The 23,382-nt window shown below is 36.3% G+C and overlaps 7 protein-coding genes across 7 annotated transcripts; 3 read left to right on the plus strand and 4 right to left on the minus strand.

The window, feature by feature from the left end:
• Positions 1-294: 294 nt before the first annotated feature.
• On the plus strand, positions 295-5,618 carry LOC104722038 (NAC domain-containing protein 46-like). Its single transcript, XM_087470921.1, has 3 exons — positions 295-853; positions 2,652-2,917; positions 4,740-5,618. The coding sequence occupies exons 1-3, from the start codon at positions 643-645 to the stop codon at positions 5,319-5,321; spliced, it is 1,059 nt and encodes a 352-aa protein (XP_087327047.1). The 5' UTR covers positions 295-642; the 3' UTR covers positions 5,322-5,618.
• A 1,181-nt stretch (positions 5,619-6,799) lies between these two features.
• LOC104727700 (12S seed storage protein CRC-like) lies at positions 6,800-9,082 on the minus strand. Its single transcript, XM_087475286.1, has 4 exons — positions 8,688-9,082; positions 8,203-8,549; positions 7,662-8,099; positions 6,800-7,353 (listed from the first exon to the last, which is right to left on the minus strand). Exons 1-4 carry the CDS (start codon positions 8,989-8,991, stop codon positions 6,949-6,951), a joined length of 1,494 nt encoding a protein of 497 aa, XP_087331412.1. The 5' UTR covers positions 8,992-9,082; the 3' UTR covers positions 6,800-6,948.
• A 1,198-nt stretch (positions 9,083-10,280) lies between these two features.
• LOC104722039 (prohibitin-1, mitochondrial) lies at positions 10,281-11,732 on the plus strand. The gene is made up of 5 exons (XM_010440141.2): positions 10,281-10,454; positions 10,721-10,837; positions 10,985-11,155; positions 11,240-11,452; positions 11,538-11,732. The coding sequence occupies exons 1-5, from the start codon at positions 10,281-10,283 to the stop codon at positions 11,730-11,732; spliced, it is 870 nt and encodes a 289-aa protein (XP_010438443.1).
• Positions 11,733-12,261: 529 nt separating this feature from the next.
• On the minus strand, positions 12,262-14,847 carry LOC147933680 (NAC domain-containing protein 73-like). The gene is made up of 3 exons (XM_087476355.1): positions 13,785-14,847; positions 13,486-13,675; positions 12,262-13,075 (listed from the first exon to the last, which is right to left on the minus strand). Exons 1-3 carry the CDS (start codon positions 13,932-13,934, stop codon positions 12,495-12,497), a joined length of 921 nt encoding a protein of 306 aa, XP_087332481.1. The 5' UTR covers positions 13,935-14,847; the 3' UTR covers positions 12,262-12,494.
• A 1,187-nt stretch (positions 14,848-16,034) lies between these two features.
• LOC147933681 (receptor-like protein kinase 5) lies at positions 16,035-19,865 on the minus strand. Its single transcript, XM_087472131.1, has 2 exons — positions 16,776-19,865; positions 16,035-16,677 (listed from the first exon to the last, which is right to left on the minus strand). The coding sequence occupies exons 1-2, from the start codon at positions 19,369-19,371 to the stop codon at positions 16,280-16,282; spliced, it is 2,994 nt and encodes a 997-aa protein (XP_087328257.1). The 5' UTR covers positions 19,372-19,865; the 3' UTR covers positions 16,035-16,279.
• A 1,208-nt stretch (positions 19,866-21,073) lies between these two features.
• LOC104722043 (protein DMP7-like) lies at positions 21,074-22,045 on the plus strand. The gene is made up of 2 exons (XM_019233002.2): positions 21,074-21,516; positions 21,602-22,045. The coding sequence occupies exons 1-2, from the start codon at positions 21,226-21,228 to the stop codon at positions 21,911-21,913; spliced, it is 603 nt and encodes a 200-aa protein (XP_019088547.1). The 5' UTR covers positions 21,074-21,225; the 3' UTR covers positions 21,914-22,045.
• On the minus strand, positions 21,995-22,809 carry LOC104722042 (uncharacterized). The gene has a single exon (XM_087472132.1). The coding sequence runs from the start codon at positions 22,560-22,562 to the stop codon at positions 22,134-22,136; it is 429 nt and encodes a 142-aa protein (XP_087328258.1). The 5' UTR covers positions 22,563-22,809; the 3' UTR covers positions 21,995-22,133.
• Positions 22,810-23,382: the final 573 nt, after the last annotated feature.

A 23,382-nucleotide genomic window follows, 5' to 3' on the forward strand; every position in this document is an offset into this window, starting at 1 on the left:
TGCTATCAATGAAAAATGTATACGAACTAATCTGAACTAGTGATCGATCTACAAACGGAAGTTACCGAATATTTACATTTTTAAAAAAATGTTATCAAAGTGTAAACGGTTATATGAACAATAAGAAAAAGAAGGGAAAAGTTTGGTCTGTTTTCCCTAAGTGGATAACAATGAAACCAAAAGAGAATATTGGATAGTAGTGTCCCATGAGACACCTCACAACTAAGATTTCTTGTGACTTTGGTTTTTCTTGAAACTTCCCACCATAACTAACTACATATATTACACAAGCATGGACCCAACTAATCTTACAATATTGTAAGAAACTCTAACTTGTCATCTTCTATCCTTAGCTAGCTACATGCATGTTATATATTATTCTATTTCCATACATCATATAAGCTAATTCCCCCCTAACTATAAATATATACATTTTAAACATATATATGTATCTCTAGCTACCCTCTCTCTCTCTCTCTCTCTCTCTCTCTCTCTCTCTCTCTCTCTCTCTCTCTCTCTCTCTCTCTCTCTCTCTCTCTCTCTTTTTCTCCCTCTTCCTCTCTAACCTTTGTCCATGCCCTACTAATTCTCCTAAAGGTTTTTACATTTACATATAGCTATTAAGCAAAAATTATTCACATAATGGGTTTGAAAGATATTGGGTCCAAATTGCCGCCGGGCTTTCGGTTCCATCCAAGTGATGAAGAGTTGGTTTGCCATTATCTTTGCAACAAGATTAGGGCCAAATCTGATCAGGGTGATGTTGAGGATGATGAAGTTGATGAAGCCTTGAAGGATGCTACTGATCTTGTGGAGATTGACTTGCATATTTGTGAGCCATGGCAGCTTCCCGGTACGTAACATATTGATTTTAATTATAATTCTGAAATTAAGTTATATATGTACCTTTGATTGCTAATTATGTGTGATGTGTCTATGAGTTTGTGTATACACATATTTATATGTGTATATATACTCTGTCCACTCCTGGTTTTGGGTGGGTTTTAAATTGCTTTCGTAAAGATTCTTGAAAATTTCCATCGAAAAGATTATGCTTGACATTAATTGAACATAAAGAAGAAAACAGATTCTTTAAATCAGATTTGTTTCTGGGGATCGATTAATTGGCTATATATATATATATATATATATATAATTAGAGCTTACTTATATAATTGGCTATATATATATATAACATATTTGTGTTATACAATTAGAGCTTACTTATGTGAATTGGTCAGATACTATTGTACATGTATACACGCATATATACATACACGTGCGTATAAATACGCGTCCCTGTCGTTATAATGATTGTACATATACAGATTTATCATATGATTATACTTGAAACCGAATCTTCTTAATTAATGATTTGAAAGATTAAAAATACTTGATTGTGTCAACTGAAACGGGGTATTCACATAGATTCTAGATTTTTAGACTCACTAGCTATAATTGCATAATATATATTTATATATGTGTACATGTTTGTATGCTTTTGTCTGTGGTTCTTTTTTTATACCTTGAGAAATTGTGGAAGCTTTTTAAAAAGGGGACCGAGAATCCTGTTGTCATATTTTGTTTCTTAACTTTTTATATTGTTTTCTTCGTAATTTTGACTTTTCGGTACTCTGTTAAAGATAACTTGCCGAGTATAAAATCCAAAGTTTGTTAATTTGTTGCATTAAAGAACATTAATTAAAATGTAATCAGAGAATAAACAAAAAAAAGTAAGCTCTATTTGTGTGTAAACACGAAGACCTTTTTTGCAGTATATCACAAGCAACTTTAGAGACTCAAGAAACCTTAGTTACTTTCATGACCACCACGATCTTGTTGTGTAATTATATATATATATATATATATATATATATTTATGTTTATATATAATTAATCATGCAATATATACTATTAAGGATATGGTTGATGATAATTATGTCTACGAAAAAGAAATTGTGGTCTATTACTCTTCTTCTCAATTAGGGAAAAATAAAGGAATCTTTTGTTAAGTAGTCTTTACATCCCCGTTATCTTCCTGATCATCTTCTATAAGGATCAAATTAATGCGAAACGGATAGGAGGAATGTTTGAGAGAGCAATAATTTCCCCCGCTGAAGTCAAAATCGTAATTATTTTTTGCCAAAATTAATAATACAATGTCTCCCATCCTCTGTCTTGTCCACATCACAAGTCTTATGTCATCACATTAACCTTTGACATATCACTGTTTACTTATGGAAAACCCGATTAAAAATAAAATAAAAGGAGGTTAGGAGACGTCTTTTTTTTCACTATAATGGACGTTTTAAATAGCAAAATAAAAATAAAAATAAGTTTATAGGTACTTTTTTTTTAGTATTTGTTTATGATATCCAGTTATAAAGAAGAATAACGTAAAAATTTAGATCTCTAAATCTTTTTTTTTATAATGTTTCTTTCTGATTTAGAAAGCTTCTTAATTTATTTACTTTTTCCTTTTCCAATCTAAATGGTAAAATAAGTAGACTCATATAAACAAATCATTAAGAAAATAAAATAAATCATGAACTTATAACCAGACAATCGTTTGTGATTTACTCTATAATTTACATAATATTTAATATTTAGGATATAATTTTATTCTTACAGTTTTCTACTCTTATGTAAAGATGTGGCAAAGCTGAACGCAAAGGAATGGTACTTCTTCAGTTTTCGCGATAGAAAATATGCGACTGGATATCGCACAAACAGAGCGACAATAAGCGGATATTGGAAAGCAACAGGAAAAGATCGAACAGTGATGGATCCACGTACTAGACAATTGGTAGGGATGAGAAAAACACTTGTGTTCTACAGGAACAGAGCACCAAATGGGATCAAAACTACTTGGATCATGCACGAGTTCCGTCTTGAGTGTCCTAACATCCCACCTAAGGTACTTGATTATTCCCCAACAATTCTTCTTTCTCTCTTTGATGCTACTAACCATAATTATTATAGTCATTATTTCATAATAATTACGTCTTAATGAGCATCACTTGCAACGTGCCTAAACTCACGATGACATGTGTCTATTCGTGGATGTCCCATGTTGCCATGCATATATATACTATAGTAGATCAACCAAATTAGTAGTACCAGCGTATTGGTTTTTATGCAAACAGTATTTTTCAAAGGAAAACGGGTGATATCAGCAGTTTTTTTTTCTCCTATTTTTTGGTGCAAAATTATATTAAGTAAGCTCACTAGAAAAATATTAACTCAAGCCTTTTTTTATTAGTAAGTTCATCATAAATCGTCATAATCCATTACTCTATATTTAGTACATGCGTCCGATACAATATAGATAGAATTCATGAGATCTGTCTCAATATAAACTGGCAAATATATGGATATATATCTTTTTTTTAAAACTGAAATAAATAACTGGATGGATTATGGATAACCCTTATTATGGATATATCATCAAGTTTTTTTTATTGATACTAATATTTGGTCATTTTCACGCTCAATATATATAGGATTCGTTACAAATGTAAACGTGAATATATCTCATATATACAAGTCATATATATAAATATAAACCAAGCATTAGTGTATGTATATATATGTACGATATATGAATGCATGGAAGTGCGTGGCATTAGCGCATGATGAGATGGCAGCAAAGAAGGGTTTGTTAACAAATTAATACATTTTGGAAATTTAATTGGGAAACTAATACATTTACTATTTAAAATTAGAAAAATAAGATATTGTATAATAGAGAGTTTGTGAGATAGGGAGAAATGGTAAAGCATAGATTTAGTAAGAAAATTATAAAAATGGGTTTGTATGTGGGTAACAAATAAATTTTTTTTTTTCTTCCAATTATAATTATTCAAATAATTGTTAATATAATCTATTGTTAGAAAACTTCTTAGGTACAAAAAAATATTTTTTTTTCTTTACAATATGATATGAATTTTATTTAATAATTTTTAAATATATTATATAAATATTTTGTATCCGTACACCTTAGTATGTGTACAGATATTTATACACATTATTAACTTTACATATGTAATTTGTATAAAAACATTACAGTACAAACATATGTACAGACATTTGAAACCCTAAAAATTAAACAAATTTCATCTGTACACTTAATTAGGTGTACAGACATCTGTACATTTAATTTGGTGTACAGATCTAAAATTTGTAAAAGTATTTAATATTATCAAATAAAAACATCAAACAAAATGCATATCCAATTATAAAAAAAAAACATATAATTTTTTCTTTCTACAAAAATTTAAATTTTTTTTTAATTAGTCAGCATTTTTATTTTTAGATTATATGGAGCATATAATAAAAAAGAAAACAAATTAAAAAGAAAAGAAAATTAAAAGACTCAATGGCATGTGTTGTAAATATTAAATGTTGATGAAGGTTGAAAAGTCTTATGAACAGTAGAAAACACTAAAATTTGTGGAATTTACTAATTGTAAATAGTGATTATATTACTTTTACAATTATGTTTGAAAACTGTCTATTTTGCCAAATATCTCTACAAAGAATGACACATATATCCAAAAGGAAACAATAAATAAATGGAAGAAAGAGACAAAAGTGACTTTAATGCGTGTTTGGTTATTTGCATGCACGAGACCGCACGTAACGTAAAATTTCATGCATTTTTATATACATACATTTATATGATTTTATTTTTATTTTTATTGACAATGTCCTCTCGTTCTGTCGGTATGTGGACACAGGAAGACTGGGTCTTGTGCAGAGTGTTCAACAAAGGCAAAGACTCATCACTACAAGACAATAATTATAACAATGATCATCAGACCCAAAGGCTTGAAATCATTGACGCTCCGGATCTTAATTACTCCCGTAATTACAACAATCAGTTGCCACCTTTATTATCGTCTCCTCCACATCATCAGCAGCAAGAGAAGATGAAAATCCAAGTTTGTGATCAGTGGGAGCAGCTAATGAAGCAGCCTTCAAGGACCACCGAACATCCCTATCATCAACATTGTCTTCATCAAACCGTAGCATGTGGTTGGGAGCAGATGATTATCGGTTCACTATCCTCATCGTCGAGCCATGGGCCTGATCACGAGTCCTTGCTAAATCTGCTTTACGTCGACAACAACAGTACTGTCAACATCACTGATGATCATCATCAAAATTATGAGAAGATTTTGTTGTCACCAGATATGACGAGTTTGGAGCATGACAAGACATGTATGGGATCATCGTCGGATGGTGGTATGGTTTCTAATCTTCATATGGAATGTGGTGGCTTAAGTTTTGAGACCGACAATCTCCTCCCTTTTCATTGAACATACTATTCAAGGGTTTGGCCGATTTGTTGATTCATGATTTACAACTATTCCATCTATAGATTTACATTATTATGCATATGAATTGTGTGGCATTTGGGTATAGGGTTTGTGATTCTAGGTTTCTTAATTAGGAGATTGTTATAATTAGCTTGATTTTAGGTTTTCTTCATTTTTCATTTTAAAATTATATGTAATTCCTTTGCCTATGAATATTATCGTCGTTATTAGTCTTCTTTGTTGTAAATAACATTATAGATCTCATTTTCAGATTATACTTTCTTTTAGAGTTTGTCATTTGGTTAGTTTTTTTTACATTCCCTAGCAAACTATATTATTTTTAGATTTACGAAAAGAAAAAAAGTTTAATTAAAGATAGGAGCAGTGTCCTAATAGTATTAAAATAAAAATATTTATTTACTAAAAGAATATCTAACTGATTGAGATGTTTTTAGAGTACCTAGCTCCATCAATAGTATATAAATTAGATACTCTTATTATAATATTATTAAAAGAAGAAAGTGAACTGAAATATCTTTTCATTAAAAACATTTGAATAGGTGTCTGTATATAATTTTTTTAAAAAAAAATTAAAATTTTAAATCTAAATAAATAACTACATGATATTTAAATTAATAAATTAGGTTGGTGCTGCTCTTAATTTTGTTAATAAATTAGGTTGCTAGTAAATAACGTGTAGCCGTGAATTTTGTACTTGAGTTTAGCTAAAAAGAATCCCTTCCAAGCTATCTTCTATTTCTTCAGTAATTCGTTATTGTTTTACGATTTAAAATTTTAACCTTATCCAAAATGTTTAATATTTTGACCAATAAAAAATATATATTTAAAAATAATAAAATATAATTTTTTTTTTCTATTTGTGTGAAAAAACTGTTTGAACACAAAAGTATTTTGAAATGAAGAGACTAGCTCAGCTTTAGAAGCTAAAAAAATTAAAGAGAGAGGAATCTTGAAGTGTCAAAATCCAACATTTAAAAGTCGACACTAACCAAACCTTTTCTCCGGGAGAGTTAATTAAAATCAAGGTAGAGTAGATTAAGGTTATATGTAATGATGATTAATCTTTAACAAAAAAAAATGTAATGATGATTAATACACACAAAATGAAAAGAGAACAAAAGAATTTTGGAAATTCCATTTTCCGACGTAAAACAAAAGAGACGCATACTATTTAACGAAGATTGTTTTGACTTAGGAGTTTGGACATAATAACGTGACGGAACTTTAGTTCGTTTCGGCCGTCCTTCAGGCCCATATAAACTACAATACCGTAAAATCAAACAAAAATGTAAGATGCATGAAAACAATACTCTTTTTGTACTACGAAATTCGGACTTTCTACAATAAATTTCTGATTAAAGGGAAAAAAATAGTTTAAATAAAGATAAAAGAAAAAAATTTCACGAAAGCAGAATCCAAGTAAAATCGCTAGACAAAAAAACTGGCGCAACATTGTATATGCAACTCGAACCTTTCCTTTATTTATGAAAAGAAAGTGTTATTACAAGTAAGTGCCGCAGACACATAGTTTACACAGACGCTAAAGGCAGTGGAACATGATTACAAACTGACCATACTTTTATTAGGAAAAAGAAAAACGACTCATTTAAGCTTCGACGATCTTCTCGATATACTGTTGTTGCCTACCGGCGGATCGAGTCAAGGTGGTCTCAAGGGTGTTAAACTTGATCCTCCTAGCTTCCTCAGGAGACACCTGGAAACCATTTGATATGACAGCTAGTGGCAATCCCCTCAATAGCGAGGTTCGACCTGCCAAAGTGCTGATCATCGCGTTTTCATTAGTCTTGAAAGAGATCCACTCGAAGTTGTTTCCGTGGGACTGGACGACGTAAGCGAACCCTTGTGGAATGACCACGAGCTGTCCCTTCTGCACCTGCTGGTCCAACACATTCTGTCCGTTGTCGTTCACAACTTGGATCCTTCCTTGTCCTCCAGTGCAGTACAAGATCTCGTTTGCGTTCATGTTGTATTTTGGAAGCACCATCGCATTCTGCAACATGTGATCATTCATCGGTAGCCTACGATTTTATTACGTTTTGCTAAAGAAAATAAATTAATTAAAAAAATTTCTAACGAAATTATTAACCATGTAAGTATAATAGATTGGATCAATTATATTGATTTTTAAAATTATGTGTATGGATAGGATATGTTTGGATATTTGGATTTCAATCTCTCTACAACTATCTACTAAAAACTATTTTAAATTTTAAATTTGCATACTATGCCTAGTTTATCTTTTTGGTAAAAAAGGTTGATATCTCTAAATTTATAATAAAAGAAAAATGTAGTACTTACACCCTGGATAAGGCCACGGGTGGCGCTAAGCCTGATGTACTGCAAGATGGGCAAGGTATAGCTGTTGACGCTGGTCACACGACCAATGTTGGGCTTGTACACGTCAGCACGAGCAGGGTCGTCAATGTTTTCGTGGGACCTCATGCTGCAGATAGTCTCCTCAAGGCCGTTGTCTTGTGGGCCACGTGGGCGTCTCCTCTCTTCGCTCTCGTAGGGCTGTCTCAAAGGCGGCCTCACGACCTGGAAAGGTCCCTTAACACGAACGATGTTTCCACGGCTGTCTTGTTGGTTCTGAAGCTCCTGAGCCAACTGAACGTCGATTTTCAATGCCTGAGCTATGATCTGTGCGTCGAAGCCGCTCCACATGTTTTTCTGTTCTTGCTGTTGCTGCGAACCGCCAAAACCACCCTGTTGGTTGTTTCCGGCCAAACGGAACACCTATAACATAGAATCAACAATTGCAAAACATGTAAATATTAGTTAATCTGATACGGTATAGATCTTCTAAAACTGAATGTGCGTCTTGTGTATATATGATTACTCTAGGGTTGCGGTCAAGTTGGTTTTGGTAGTTGGCGATGTCTAGAAGAGCGATGATGACAAGTGGCTGTTCTCCGGAGTTGTAGATCCAGTGGGCAGAGCCTGGAGTGATGGCAAAGACGTCTCCCTGTCGAACATGTTCTACCTTCTGGTGCATGTCACGGAACCCTTGTTGTTGCTGCTGTCCTTGTTGCCCTTGTCCTTGTTGCCCTTGTCCTTGATGCCCTTGTCCTTGCCATGGTTGTTCTTGTCTTCGACCTTGTTGTCCTTGTTGCTCGCCTTGCATGGGCTGCGAGTCCATGAAGGTCTCCGCACATCCAGGGACCACTCTTCCGCTAATACCCTTTCCTGTAATATGAAATAAATTTATATACAGAAAGAAAAGAGCTATCGTACAGTGAATTAATTGTTTATTTCATTAATTAGAACGTGATATATACATATTTGATTAGAAGGGGTATTATGTATGTAGAGATTGATATAGACCTTGAACAACGTAGGAGATTTTTGGGGAAGTGAAGAAGGTGGGCAAGTAGAGACCGCCTTGTTCAATTACATAACGAGCTACGGAAACACCAGCACATCGGAGGTGAGGGTGGTTGTGATCCCAGTACTCGATCTGACCGGCCTCACTTTTGATAGTTTCGGTGGCTTCAAGAACGTCTAGGTTATCAAGGTTACACTCGTTCTGTAGTTGAGGAGGAACCCCAAGAGATTGCCTCGCAAGGCAGCCGTTAAGGACGAGGAGAACCCCGAATGTTGCAACGAGGAGATTGCTGAGCTTACCCATTTTCTTTTTCTTTGTTGTGAGAGATGATGGATGAAGAGAACGGGAGTTAGCAGGAGTTTATATATTGTCGAGTGAGCTCAATGTTTGTGCCACCTAAGATTGGGTTTGCATGGGGTCATGAGTCTATGTTTTTTACACGTCAGTCTGTGAGCTCGAGCAAGTGTCTCTTGACGTTCATGCGCGTAGGTCACTCTCCGCATATGCCAAAACACGACAAATTCAAATGTATCTATCTCATTTTTCGCTTCGTTATCCATCCGTATAAATAGAAACTCTACTGGATTTACCTTTGATCATCGTCTTAGAAATGGCTTAACCATGATATGTAATTGATCTTAAACGGGAGAAGAAAATCTAATTTTTACAATTAACACATGGTTACATCACCGGTGTCCACGAGTATTAATTATTTTTGGCGATGTGATCGAAGAGCGTAGTAGAGATACAGCCAAAATATTATTTTATAAACAAAATAAAAGAACTTAATGAAAGAAATATAGAGACAAGAGGGAAACAAGGTGACACATGAGAGAGACGCGGCGACACTAGGCGTGTTTGATCCGTCGTATCTGCTGCGGACTTGACTCGACAACTGTTCGGTTGCATGTTTAGCCGCGATGACAAGTGTCTGGTATTCACTACATGGGCTTTATCAAAACTAAGCCCAATAAAGTATTGTTATTCACCGTTAAGCCCATCTAAAATATCTAATGGACTATAACGTGAGCCCAAAGGTTTTTTCCCAAACAAAAAAAAAAAAGGTGACACCGTCCACATTTCTCCAATAGAAAGCGAGAGAGCTTAAACCCTAAACCCCCTTTCTCACGATCTTCCCCTTTCTCCAGTAGCAAAGTTTTGCAGGTACGCTTCTCGCCATTTCGCGTGTGTATTTTGTTTTAATGGGTGTGTGTATCAATCGATTCTTGTCGAAATTTTCGTGAGCAAGGGAATTTTGGAGGTGGGTGAGTGAGAGAGAGAGTTTTATGCTCGAAGTTCTTAATCACTTGTTGTTTATTATGCCAAAGATGCCAGTATCACTGTTTGATTAGAACTTAGACGTATTTTTGAGCATGTGGGTTTGTTAAATTTGCTATCTTTTATGTCTTGGTGTGCTGAATCTGACTTGATTTTGTTATTTTGAGATTTTGGATGATATAGAGTTTAAAGTTGCATAAAGGGAGTAGATCTGAGTCAGAATTTTCAGTGCATGTTTGTTTGTTCTGTTTCTCCAGACCTGGATATTGATTTTGATTTGTTAAAAATGTTGTGGGATTGTTCCAGAAAGAAGGATGAATCTCAACGTCAAAGTTCCGAAGCTGCCAGGTGGTGATGCCATTTCTGCGTTGCTTAAGGTTGGGATTATCGGTGGGCTTGGTCTCTATGGTGCCACACACAGTCTCTATAATGTTGACGGAGGACATCGTGCCATCATGTTCAATCGTTTAGTCGGTATTAAAGATAAGGTTTATCACTTTTTCTTCAAATTGTGTCTTTTGGCTTTGTAGTGTATGTATTTTTCCTGATGATTTGCGGTTTGTGACGTTTGGATGAAATTTTCTTGGTTGATTTGTTAGTGAAATCTGATAATCGTTTGTGAAATGTTGTTTATTAATCCTTGGGGCTGATCAGTCATGACATCTTGTTGTTCTGTTGTTCCCACTGAGCATAATAACAGTCTTCTTAATTCACAAGAATGTAGTTAGTAAGTAGTAACCTTTTTATTACGCAGGTTTACCCTGAAGGTACACACCTTATGGTTCCTTGGTTCGAAAGGCCGGTCATCTATGACGTTCGTGCTCGACCCTACCTTGTTGAGAGTACATCCGGAAGCCGCGATCTCCAGATGGTACTCTGCTTCAACTCCTCCCATTTTCAGTCACTTTTGTTTTGAGGATTTAGAGAATGTAAAGTCCTCTTCGCATATATGCCACTGTGGTGTAATGTCGACACACAACTTTGTAAGCTTTAAGTCTGTGGGTTTTGAAACTTTCAGGTGAAAATTGGGCTTCGGGTTCTCACGCGTCCCATGGCAGACCAGCTACCTACAATCTACAGGAGCCTTGGTGAGAACTACAGCGAGAGAATTCTGCCTTCTATAATTCATGAGACTTTGAAAGCTGTGGTTGCTCAGTACAATGCAAGCCAGCTTATTACTCAGAGAGAGGTATACAAGTGACTGTAAATATATGATCCATCTTTTACTCTTTCTTAGTGAAGTTATCAATAATATTTATCGTGTTATTCTTAGGCAGTCAGTAGGGAGATCAGGAAGATTCTGACTGCACGAGCAGCAAACTTCAACGTCGCGCTTGATGATGTGTCCATCACGACTTTGACATTCGGGAAGGAGTTCACGGCTGCCATTGAAGCAAAGCAGGTGGCGGCTCAAGAGGCTGAGCGGGCTAAGTTCATCATTGAGAAGGCTGAACAAGACAAGAGAAGTGCAGTTATCCGTGCCCAGGTAAAGAGAATTTCTCTACTTTTCCATTTGTCTAAAATCTTGAGACCGAAACTGTTGTGTGACAAACTCGTCATGGCTTGTGTAGGGAGAAGCCAAGAGTGCTCAGCTCATTGGTCAAGCAATTGCAAACAACCAAGCTTTCATAACGCTCAGGAAGATCGAGGCTGCAAGAGAGATTGCGCAGACCGTAGCTAACTCGGCGAACAAAGTGTACTTGAGCTCAGACGATCTGTTGCTTAACCTACAAGGGATGAATTTGGATGTGGATGCAAAGAAGTAGAGAGGCTTAAGTAAAATCCTATGTGGTTCATGTCATCTTTTCAATTCCTCAGATCCTTTGGAACAAATGCCTGATATGTATTACTAAACACTTTTTAAAGGTTATTCTTGTGATTTATCTATCTCAAGGTGAAAATTGGTCTTCCAAAGAAAAGGAACAAAAAAAACTGTTTGCTGATTGAGTTAATTGTAATAAACTTATCGTTTGGGGAGTAAAAAATCTATGAGATTTGCATTTGGAGTTAAATGGCAATATTGTGCTAACGAAGAAAAATGGTATTGATTTATCTATTATCGAAGCCTTTAATTTTTCTATAAAAATGATCTTGCAGATGTTAAGTTAATTGATTAGATGACGTTCAAAGTATATAAAGAATTAGGGTGTCAATTGTCTAATGCATATAAGAATTAGATTTATTGAGCAATTAGACCACGTCCAAAGTATGTTGGCGCTAATTAGTCCACCCACATGCATATATCTCTGCCGACAATATATCAAAATGAATTAATGTACCAAAAGACAAGGGAGATCTTTGTACATTTTTTTTCATTATCGTCCAAGGAATATAAATTGTACAAAGCAATAAAAAGGGTAAGAAAAATGTTTTATGACATAAGAAAAGACAAGTTACGTGTATAAGTTTGCACAGTAAATTTAAGTTATTTGTACGTATGTATGTGTAGTAATATGAAAGTATAATTCTTAGATTATATACCCTTTCTCTTATTTTTACGACCGTCGATGTAAAATTGATTTTTCTTTTTAAGGGATAAAAGGTTGAGAGTCATGAACCAAATGGTTCTGTACCCCGGTCTGATTAAACGAGATAAGAGCCGGAATATTGTGATAATACTCACTGGCTCCGGCGGTTCCTCCTCCACCGCCGTTGCTCTTGATGTTACCATTGTTTTGATGAAGATGGTAATGAAGGTGGCGGCCACCACCTCCACTGAGACTGTGGAGGTAAGGTCGGTCTTTAGCGGTGGCTGCTGCAGCTACTGAGCCACCACATTGGCGTGGTTGAGTCTGGTAGAAGACTTTGGAGACAACGAGCTCGCCTTCTTTCTCTTCCTCGTTGATGCCAAGATGATATTGATGCATTACCCAATTAGTCTTCTCGGGCTTTTTTTGTTTGCCGTAGTTTGTGTAGAGCACTAGGATTTTCTTGTAGCCTCTCACTCTTCCTCCGGCGAGAACTGGCCGTGTTTTGCCGGTTTTGTGCCACCGTGTCTCGCCACCGACTTCGGAATCAGTATGGACTTTACGTCGTTTTCTTGTTCCCGTCGTGTATGCTTTCGACGGTCGGTGGAAGAAATGACGGACCGTCCCGTCCTTGTTCACTCCTATATATATATAGCATATGTATTCAACGACTAATTAGCATTCATCAAACTTAATAATTGGATTAGCTACATTTTCTTGTATTTCAGCTTTTTATCAAATATGATTTCATTATTTTCTCCACGTATTTTTGAACATATAATAACAAAATTTGATCATCACACCCTAATTACAATGTTGATGATTTAAAGTTACGTAACATTCAAATGGACGACACTAAATCTATAGAAATTAAACATTTACGTGTTGTATAGATACAAAAAAAGAAGAAGAATGTAATCGATTTTGAAAAGTATCATAAAGTTATATGTTCTTTTTCCATGCCAGATAGTTAATTTATAGATCATACGAACATGAAATTATAATTATGTTCATTTAAATAACAAAGTTATTGATAGCAACATAGAATCACCTGGCAATTTCTCAGGATGGGTATAACAGATGCCGTTTTCACCATCGATGGTACGGATAAAATCATCTATGAGAGGATGAAGCTTTCTTGCGTCGTCTTTTACCTTCCCTTCAAGATGCTCCAGTACCTCTTGATCCGTCGGATCAAATTTCACTCCAGCGGGTAGTCCCGGCAAATCATGGATCCCCGCCTACATAAATCGGGTGTATTATAATTACTCATGATCAAATACTATATATATATATATATATATATATATGATTGAACAGTTTGATGTAGCTATTGAGATAAACAAGAACCTGTTCATGAAACTTGAAGTTATGGCCACAAGAAGGACAAGTTTTGTGGCTTGACACCGGTAATGAGGCTCTCGGAGACTCAGCCGACGTCGGGGAGGGAATGATTCTTTCAACGGTCTGAACATCGCTACGGTCATTGCACCAAGTCATGTTGTTTTATGTCTCCAAGATACCTCTTGTGCATATCTCTCTTCTCCTCTTCTTTCACTGCTCACAACTTCGTCAGAATAAACAAAGGCATGAGAGAGAGAGAGAGAGAGAGAGAGAGAGAGAGAGAGAGGAGGGAAAAAGAGTTAAAGATAATAAAGCATATATGTTGTTTCCTAAGAAGAACTTTTTAGGTTATCTTGAGAAGGAGGAAGGAATTGAATTCTTGTTCATCACTTTTTAAGTTTGAGTTAATTGGCCTTTTTTGCACTTGATTTTAACTTTGTACTATCCATGAGAGAGAGATGAGGTAAGCCTAAAAATTATACTATTATTTAAACCTCATTTTATATTGTGTACAGATGTACCATACACTACATATAGTAGCACTTAGATTGGTTTAATAAGTATGTAGAAACATACATGCTAAGTAACAATGAGAGGAAGAGGTACACCTACAACACAACTTGAATTAAAGTGAAGTGCAATATAAAATTGTAAAACTTTCAAACCTTTACTTTTACATATTTGTAACACTGTTAAATTATCAGTTTTTGTTCTTGTTGTTTTTTACAAGTATGCGTACACAAATTACATTTCTTGTATCTTCTAAAGTAAAAGCATTAAATTAAACAGACTTAAGTTTCTTTCTAAAACTGCAATGTGATATTCTTAATAATAAACGAATGAATTATCAGAATTAAGAAAAGAAAGAAAAAGAGATTGCTTGGGTTTTAAGTTTGGTTTGGCTTCTACATCGCATGTATGGTGTGTGAGGGAGAAATAGACAAAGACGACTGATCAAACAAAAAAATAATATGAAAAATAAAATCTTGTGAGAGAATATATATGGAGGTTCCTTTTTTTTTTTTTTTGACAATGACAGTCTTATTTAGGTTTGGTTCTACCGTTGGTTGTATTTTGTGTGTGCACCAATCTTTATATATATTCAATATATTAATTTGGTAATTTACTCATATTTGGGATCTAAAAATGAGTATGAGATGGCGTGGGTTTGAGGCAAGGTTTTGTTGCTGGTCTGTGAGGGCTCAGACGTGATATGGTAGAACAAAACATAAGAAAGAGAAGTTAAGGTCCAATGTCACCCTAGAGTGTATGTAAAGATATTATTACATAACCTTATACTTAGAATTTACACATCTGCATGTGATCTGTGTATAAATATTTTTCTTCTCTCAACGTCTCCATACAGTTTACTGAAATCATATACTGATATCTACAATTAGAAAAACATTAAACTACATTGATATTAGTTTCTGATGGGTACCTAGTGTACGCATAGTGTTAAGTCGCGATGAAGTATAGTTTATATGGTTTCATATTATCCCCTTTAATTGGATGTTTCAACCTTTATAAAATTATATTCTAGGATAAAGTTAGAAGCGATATATGCGTATATTTTTTAATTTTATTTTGAAAACCTTACTTGTCAATAATAATTATCACGAACAATCTCAAAAATTGCAAGAAAATTATATTCCTTGAAATACAAATCTTTAGTGCCATGTGGAAAAATGAATTAACATAACACTTTCAGTTGCTATAAAATTGTAACATAATATATCGAGAATGAATATATAAAGTAAGAAGCTATTTTTAATATTGATAAAAAGAAAAAGAAAGTTTAAAAGCCAGTCATTATTCTATTTCTTCACGTAGACTTCTCATGCATAACAAGGAATCTCAACCTTTATTTATTTTTTCTCTTTGTCGTCTGTTTTTGTTTTTCTTTGTTTTGATCTCCCATGTGAGTTGTAAACACATGTTGTACTACCTATTCTAATCATCAAACTAAACAAAAACCATGTAAAAATGTTACACTTCTGTGTCCGTTTGGGAAATTTTGTGGTTAGCTTGTCGTTTTCATGGATGGATAGAAAGCGCAGCAAGGTGACAATCAAGAAAACCAATCACATTACTGACATGTGTGATGTGTTTGTCTATGGTTGGATATTTAGTATATATCATTTGTAATGGCATTATCGGTTACTTTAGCTTTCTAAAATACAATGTAATTTGAGAAAATTGTAATGGCAATATGGCATATCCGTTTACAAATTAGTGCGGATACGGGCCCGAATATGACTAAATGAAAGGTTGACTATTGGGTGGACCAACCAACATAGGTTACAAACATTTCGTTAATTTGGATAATTAATATCCAAACTTAGTAATAAATCAACTATAGTAGCTTTATACTAGCATTATCAAGAGCTATCACCTAATTAGAAAGCTCTACTTTTCTGTTTTTGATATCAGTTCACCTAGCATCACAACATCAAACCGTTATCACCGGCCCAACGCAAACTCGGCCCATATTAGAATGCTCAAACGCTGTTCAAGTCTTCTGTGTAGTATGGCGAGAGTTTCCCACCGCTCTTAGAGCGTTTAGACGCGTTTGGACTGCTACAAAAACCAGCTCCAGAGACCTCTTGGAGCATGATCACTACTTTCCTCATTGAAGGTCGGTTTAGAGGGAGAGGGCTCGTACAGAGAAGAGCAATGTGAATGACTTTACTAATCTCTTCTTTGAACTTGATATCGAGTTTAGAATCAATCACGGGTTCTAAACCACAATGGTCAAGAGTAGTGCACACCCATTTCCCCAAATCTTTGTCTCCAAGTTCTGGATCTGTTGGTTGCTTCCCTGTAACCAGTTCCAAAAGCACCACACCGAAGCTGTAGATATCGCTCTTTTCATTCACCCGAAGTGTGTATACATACTCTGCGAAATTTTAGAACTCGGAATGTTAAAAGAATGCAGTTGAAGTGTATCGTTTCATTTAGATAGTTGGAACTTTATGGTATTGTTTTGGTTAATACCTGGTGCAATGTAACCGCAAGAACCAGCGATCCCAGACATAGCGTCTGGCGTTTTGGAACCGCTCATCTGACCAATTTTGGCAATCCCAAAATCAGCGACTTTGGCCCTGTATTTTCCATCTAGCAGTATATTACTCGACTTCACGTCGCGGTGCACAATGGGAGGAACACAATCATGGTGCAAGTATGATAAACCCTCAGCAGCGTCCACAGCGATTCTTAACCGCTCTGACCAACCTAAGAACACCCCGCCTTTGTGGTCAGTGTGTAACACATCAGCTAAGCTCCCATTAGGCATATACTCGTACACCAACAACTTACAATCACCAGAGCTGCAACAACACCACAAACGCACAATACTCTTATGCCTAATCGTTCCCAACGTTTCAACCTCCGCAGCAAAACCATCTCTATTCAACGAATCACTATATTCATCTCCTCCTTTAGTAGCGGTTTTGTTAAGTTTCTTCACAGCTACAACTTCTCCACCACTAAGCTCCGCTTTATAAACTTTGCCAGAGGATCCAAACCCAATTACATTCCGTTCGTTAAGACAATCAACGATCTCATGCTCACTGAAACGAAGCTTGTGAAAGGATCTCCATTTAGACGGTGCAAGTTTAGAACTCTTCAAAGCTCTGAGCTTTTGACACTTCGCAACAAACATAACGATCCCAACAACAAGAACCAAACCCGCAAGTGTGAAAATCAATAGGAGAATCCAAACGTAGCCAATGTTTCTAGACCGTGTGATCTTCCTACAAAGACCGTCAACGTCAACGCATAAACCAGGGTTTCCGATGAAGTCATGCGCGTAGATTTTGTTCGCGTACAGAGGAGGAATGTCACCGGTGAGACGGTTATACGACAAGTTGAGAACGTTAAGCTTCAGATTCTGCAGTTCCACCGGAATCTCACCGGAAAACTGATTGTTTGAGAGATCAAGATAGTTAAGAACCGGCAAGACTCCGACTTCTTTAGGGATCTCACCGGAGAGATGATTATTAGCTAAATTAAGCTCATTTAGATTCTTCCAACCACGAATCCCTCTAGGAATCTCGCCGGAGATTTGATTCTTACTGAGATCAAGCCTACTCAGTTGCTTCAACTTCACCAAGCTACTTGGAATCACACCGCTGAAACCATTCTCCGCTCCGGAGATTTCAATCAGTCCCTTAAGCGAACCGACTTCGTCAGGGATTGAACCTAAAAATCGATTCTTTGAGATTCGTAGAGTCGATAGATTCTTGGCACCGATGATCGTCTTCGGAATACTTCCGGTGAATGAGTTCTCAGAGAGTTCGAGTAGTGACAAGCAAGGCAATCCCCAGAACTCGTCAGGTACGTGACCAGAGAGCTTGTTGTTACTTAATCGAACCCGAGTCAAGCTTTTGCATTTTCCAAGACTTTGCGAGATTTCTCCGGCGAACGAGTTGTCTATTAGAATCAGATACTCAAGCTTCCCTCCGCCGCAGAGATTCGCCGGTATGTCGCCGGAGAATTGATTGTATGAGAGGTCTATGTACTGTAACGGCGAGTCAGCGCCGAGTTGACTCGGTAACGTTCCGGTGAGTCTGTTGTTGAAGAGTTTGAGTTCGTACAAGGTTTTGGAGCGAGTTATGCTCTCCGGTAAAGGACCTTCGAGCATGTTCTCGAAGAGGTTGAGTGACTCGAGGTTTAACAGATTCAAGCCGTCGGGTATCTTCCCTCTCAGCATGTTCGTCGACGCGTCGAATCTTTTTAGCGACGTCATGTTACCCATAGATTCCGGTAACTCGCCTGAGAATGAGTTGTTGAATAGTTCGATCTGCTCGACGGTGTTTAGCTCTGTGATCCAACTTGGGATTGATCCGGTGAGTTTATTGAATGTCAAATCCAAGTTAACCAAACGAGTCAATTTTGATAGAGCTGGAGGTACCGGACCGATGAGGTTGCAGCCGGCGAGCCAGAGGATTTGAAGCTTTTTAAGGTTTCCGAGTTGACTCGGGATGAGACTCGGAGAAAACAGATTGTAAGCGAGTTTGAGTTCTTTGAGAGTCGAGACGTTACCGAGTGTGGGAGGGATTGTACCGGAGAGGAGATTACCGGCGAGGGTTAAAGATTCGAGCTTTTGAAACTCTCCGAAGGTAGCCGGAATCGTGTCTGATAAGTTGTTACCGGAGATATCGAGGAACTTGAGGTTCGGGAGATTGAAAGGAAGTGACTTTGGGATGGATCCGACCAAGAGATTCTCAGACAAATCGAGATGTTCGAGATTACGACACGCCGTGAAGTCATCGCCGGAGAGAGAACCGTTGATGGAGTTGTCGTAGAGAGAGAGGAAGGTTAGGGAAGGAAGAGTGCAGATGATGGATGGGAAAGGACCGACGAGCAAGAAGCTGGAGAGATTGACGGAGACGACGGATGACAAGGCGTCGTCACACTTGACGCCGTTCCATTTACACGGCGTGACGTCGTTGTTGGACCATGAAGAAAGGGACTGGGCTGGGTCGGATAAGCCCAGTTTGGCTTGCCGGAGAATGGTGGCATCTTGGTTTAGAGATAGACTTAGATACGTAGAGGAGAGACATAGAAGGAGAAGAAGACAATAAAACATTTTTTTGGGTTAAAAATGTTATTGTTCTTTCATGTTTTTGGATTTGGGAATAAAAACGATATTATGGGATTGATAATTATAAGGATTTGTAGAAGCAAAGAGAGAAATGAACACTATGACAAGACGACATGTGTGAGATATAATTTACAGTAAATAAGTGTTATTGTTCACTTGAAAAGAAAGAAACAATGGTCACTCTCCAAGTCAACTGAAATGCTATGGTCAACATGATGGAGAAACATGGGCAATGTGATGCTGGATCTATCTTGACTTTTCGAGTTTGCAACTTTGCATAGACTCTTCTGGATTGAATTAATGTTATGAGTGCACAGCTCTATGTATGTGTGAAGTGACGAGGATCTACTGTGTGCTTTTTTTTCTTTTCTGTTGAACGTTTATTATAATATCCTATGATTTTACTGTATATCGATCTATAAAATTTGTTAAACAGAAAACCTAAACACCTACGATCCCACCCTAGATTGAAAATGGACAAACTTTTGTTTTCTATAGTGATGCTTCTTCATATACGTTTGTAAAGCTGCGTGCGTGTGTGTATGTATGTAGACAAGGTCAAATTTGGTTGGTCGGGAGAACATGATCCAACAGTAGATTTTGTTAGATTACTTTCATTTCAAATAGAAAAAGCAACAATCACACTTTTGATTTGAAATTAAAAAAAACTACGAGATTTAAGGGGGGAGAAAGAGAGAAAATGATGGATCTTGTCTTTAATCTGTGATCGAATATCACGAGTTTTGGCGATGGTACAACGCACTACAATAATGATGTGACCTTAATCCAATAATGTTCTGAAGAGTCTTGGTCTTCCAACGATAATTACCACCACTCTCCCTAGTTTGCATTCCCGTTACGTCTCCTCAACTCTAAGTACTTTGCCTTTTTTAATAGCTTTGGAGTTTGCACCTTTGGTTCTGTTATTTTCACATAACGTTATTCTCTTAAGTTCTGTTATTTTGTTGAAGCTTAATTGTTAACTAATTTTAATATCACGTAAAAAAAAGTCATAGTACGTGATATTTTAATATCGTTTAAAAAACCCATGCTTCATATCATCGTATGGTTTGGGTGTATAGTATATGTGAGCAGTGAGATAGAGGATAATAAAGTATTCGTTTTTGAATAGTTATAAGCATATACATCCAAGTGAGTTGCACAGGTCCATTTCACAACCGATAACGTCATTGGGCCGAAGAATAAATTCGTGCATAGACCAATTTAATACAATTTCTTTATGGACCATCCATTCTAGACAGATCATAATTAAGCCACGTCTTTGAAGAGCACGAAACTAGATTATTTCGTATTTTTGGGCTTTTCGATTTTAGGACCACTGAATTATTTTTCTATTTCAAGAAGGGCAAAGTGATTACTTGATAACCAATGTATTCTATTTTATTTTCAGGTAGTTTGATAGACTTTTTGGTTCGTGTAAATTATATGAAATCTCTGTAAATTTTTTATCACATCAACATCATAAAAGTATATATGTCTTCATCGTTTTATACTAAGGAAACGGTTAGTTAAATCCTTTCTGTTACGAAAACCCATATATTTCTTGTTTCGTTACTTAAATAATGACTTGGTTTTTACGTTTTTTTTATTGCTAATCCTGACCTGCAACAGAAACATAAAAATGGAAGAACAGAATATCAACCTTGAAACCTGAACAAATTAAACAACTCAAACGGAAGCATCCACAAAAAAAAAAAAAGAAAGAAATCGAAACCCATAAAATCTTGTGCAATTCTTTCAAATCAGAATAACCATATCATAGAGACAAAACGAAACAGAGATTATATCGAATTTGAAGAACCAAAAAAAAGACCAGTGATGGAGGAGACAAAGCAGTCGTTGATAGCATCCTTGCCGGCTGCACCAAGAAAACCGAAGTCGAAAGCACAGAAAGTTGTGAGGAAAACATTCAAAGGAACTGCTCAATTGTCAAATCTACTCCCCACCGGTTCGGTCATGAGTTTTCAAATAATGTGTCCGGTCCTAACCCATCAAGGTCAGTGTCCCACCATCACCAGTCGCTGGCTCACCTGCTTCCTCGTCTTCGTATGCGCCATCTCTTGCTTCATCTTTTCCTTTACCGACTCCATCAGAGACCCAAACCGCAAGGTATAATATACATATTTGTTGTCATCACATTTACATACCATGCATCCATAACATTCATATGACATATCAGAACTCAATGTTGTAGGTTAGGTACGGACTGGCGACATGGACAGGGCTATATGTGGTGGATGGATCGATTACTCTAACTGAGGAGGAGAAGGAAAAGTATAAGCTAAAGACTCTTGATTTTGTGCACGCAATCATGTCAATGCTAGTTTTCTTCGCAATCTCCATGTTTGATCAGAACGTAACCCATTGTTTATTCCCTGTTCCTTCCGCGGAAACCAGGGAGATCCTTACCAGTTTGCCTTTTGTCATTGGTGTAATTTGTGGTGGCTTCTTCCTCGCGTTCCCCACACGCCGTCATGGCATCGGATCTCCCCTCACCAAAGAGTAAATTTCATACTCTAGACAAAAAAGGCTTTTAAAAGTTTTTGTGATCTTCAATTTTTGTTTCTAAATGACATGTAACAGAATCTTTAAAGAACTATTCTTTTTTTTAATAAAAGACTTGTTTAACAACACAAAATTAATCCAAGAGGGAGAGAATTCCCTATAAATCGTATATAACCAAATTATCCCAATCTCCACAAATCACAAGACATAAGCTTTAATCATCACCCAAGAAGCTTCTTAAACCCAGCTTTCTGTTCTGCAGTCAATCTAGCTGGAAACTTGATATTGAACTTGATCCTCAAGTTCCCTTTCTTTGTCTGATCTTTCTGAAGTGGCATTCCCTCTTTAGGAACCACCTCTTCATACTCTGGATGGATCACGTTGGTGACAGGGACAGCAAGCGTACGACCATCAAGGGTCGTTATGTTTGCGGTGTAGCCTGTTAAGGCATCAGCTAGTGATATCTTCTGTGTGACAATCAGATCGTTGCCCTCACGAGTAAACACCGGATGAGGTTTCTCGTCGATGATGAATACAAGATCCGCTGGAATCACACCCGGATGCTCATTTCCTTTCTCTGGGAATGTGATCTTTGTGCCTTTCTTCCACCCTGGTTTCACTCCAATCGTTAGAATCTCTTCCACTTGCATTGCCTTGCTGCATTTCGTAGAAGAAGACAGAATTAGATACTGTCAAGAAAATAACTAAGGCCACCTCAAATCAAACAGGTAATAAAGCAGGGGAAGTTTATATAAAGCATTGATCAATCCCTCTCAAATCCATTCTGGAATGCAATAGATAATGTTACAGAAACTGTAAAGCTTGATTATTTTGTTTCATATATGTTCATACTTGGGAGGTTACTTTGCAAGTGTGATAGGATTGGTATCTGAGTTTGATCACATTTTTCTCCACCATTAATTCTGCTTCTTAATTAGTTGTTTTTGTTTTTTATTCCTTTTTCTTTTGTGATTCTTTTTTTTTTTTTCGTATTTCAAACATTTTGATTCGTAATTGTTGTTGTATTCCGTGTTCTTTTTGTCGTTTATTTCTCATAAAACAATATACATATATGTGTGCATTAGCAATGGCATCTCTATAATTAAAGCCTTCACCACTAATAAAACCTTATCAGGTAATTCAAATGTTTGGAAATAATGAAACCGTAAACGTTGGATTCTCTTAGTCAACAAGAGTTGATCTTCTTTATTTGTCCCTTGCTTCTGCCTTCTACAATAATAAGTTCCATTCTTCAAGATCCATTGACCAGTCAAATTTCGATATTGTTTAGCTTTATTTAGGTAAATCACATCTCATAGTTTTAAACCAAACAATTTAGGTTTTCTTCTGATAAAGAAAGATGCTCAACTCGTGAAAATATTATTATTAACGGGCCTAAAAGCATTCTGAGTTTTGAGCGAGCCCATTACTTTTGTTGTCAATATTTTCTGTTTTTACTGTTTGGATTAT

The sequence above is a fragment of the Camelina sativa genome, chromosome 11 (assembly GCF_030686135.1).
Source record: "Camelina sativa cultivar CO46 ecotype springtype chromosome 11, ASM3068613v1".
NCBI lineage: Eukaryota > Viridiplantae > Streptophyta > Magnoliopsida > Brassicales > Brassicaceae > Camelina > Camelina sativa.

Bases quoted from the DNA above. Each gene is read 5' to 3' on its own strand.
- LOC104722038 (XM_087470921.1), top strand. From the start codon at position 643: ATGGGTTTGAAAGATATTGGGTCCAAATTGCCGCCGGGCTTTCGGTTC. The intron at 854-2,651 runs GTACGTAACATA...TCTTATGTAAAG, and splicing joins TGAGCCATGGCAGCTTCCCG to ATGTGGCAAAGCTGAACGCA. The intron at 2,918-4,739 runs GTACTTGATTAT...ATGTGGACACAG, and splicing joins GTCCTAACATCCCACCTAAG to GAAGACTGGGTCTTGTGCAG.
- LOC104727700 (XM_087475286.1), bottom strand. From the start codon at position 8,991: ATGGGTAAGCTCAGCAATCTCCTCGTTGCAACATTCGGGGTTCTCCTC. The intron at 8,100-8,202 runs GTAATCATATAT...TCTATGTTATAG, and splicing joins AACTTGACCGCAACCCTAGA to GTGTTCCGTTTGGCCGGAAA. The intron at 7,354-7,661 runs GTAAGTACTACA...CACATGTTGCAG, and splicing joins CCCGTGGCCTTATCCAGGGT to AATGCGATGGTGCTTCCAAA.
- LOC104722039 (XM_010440141.2), top strand. From the start codon at position 10,281: ATGAATCTCAACGTCAAAGTTCCGAAGCTGCCAGGTGGTGATGCCATT. The intron at 10,455-10,720 runs GTTTATCACTTT...TTTATTACGCAG, and splicing joins TAGTCGGTATTAAAGATAAG to GTTTACCCTGAAGGTACACA. The intron at 11,453-11,537 runs GTAAAGAGAATT...TGGCTTGTGTAG, and splicing joins GTGCAGTTATCCGTGCCCAG to GGAGAAGCCAAGAGTGCTCA.
- LOC147933680 (XM_087476355.1), bottom strand. From the start codon at position 13,934: ATGACTTGGTGCAATGACCGTAGCGATGTTCAGACCGTTGAAAGAATC. The intron at 13,676-13,784 runs GTTCTTGTTTAT...CGATTTATGTAG, and splicing joins ACTTCAAGTTTCATGAACAG to GCGGGGATCCATGATTTGCC. The intron at 13,076-13,485 runs GTGATTCTATGT...ATATATATATAG, and splicing joins CCATCCTGAGAAATTGCCAG to GAGTGAACAAGGACGGGACG.
- LOC147933681 (XM_087472131.1), bottom strand. From the start codon at position 19,371: ATGTTTTATTGTCTTCTTCTCCTTCTATGTCTCTCCTCTACGTATCTA. The intron at 16,678-16,775 runs GTATTAACCAAA...AAAATTTCGCAG, and splicing joins TTGCGGTTACATTGCACCAG to AGTATGTATACACACTTCGG.
- LOC104722043 (XM_019233002.2), top strand. From the start codon at position 21,226: ATGGAGGAGACAAAGCAGTCGTTGATAGCATCCTTGCCGGCTGCACCA. The intron at 21,517-21,601 runs GTATAATATACA...TCAATGTTGTAG, and splicing joins TCAGAGACCCAAACCGCAAG to GTTAGGTACGGACTGGCGAC.
- LOC104722042 (XM_087472132.1), bottom strand. From the start codon at position 22,562: ATGCAAGTGGAAGAGATTCTAACGATTGGAGTGAAACCAGGGTGGAAG.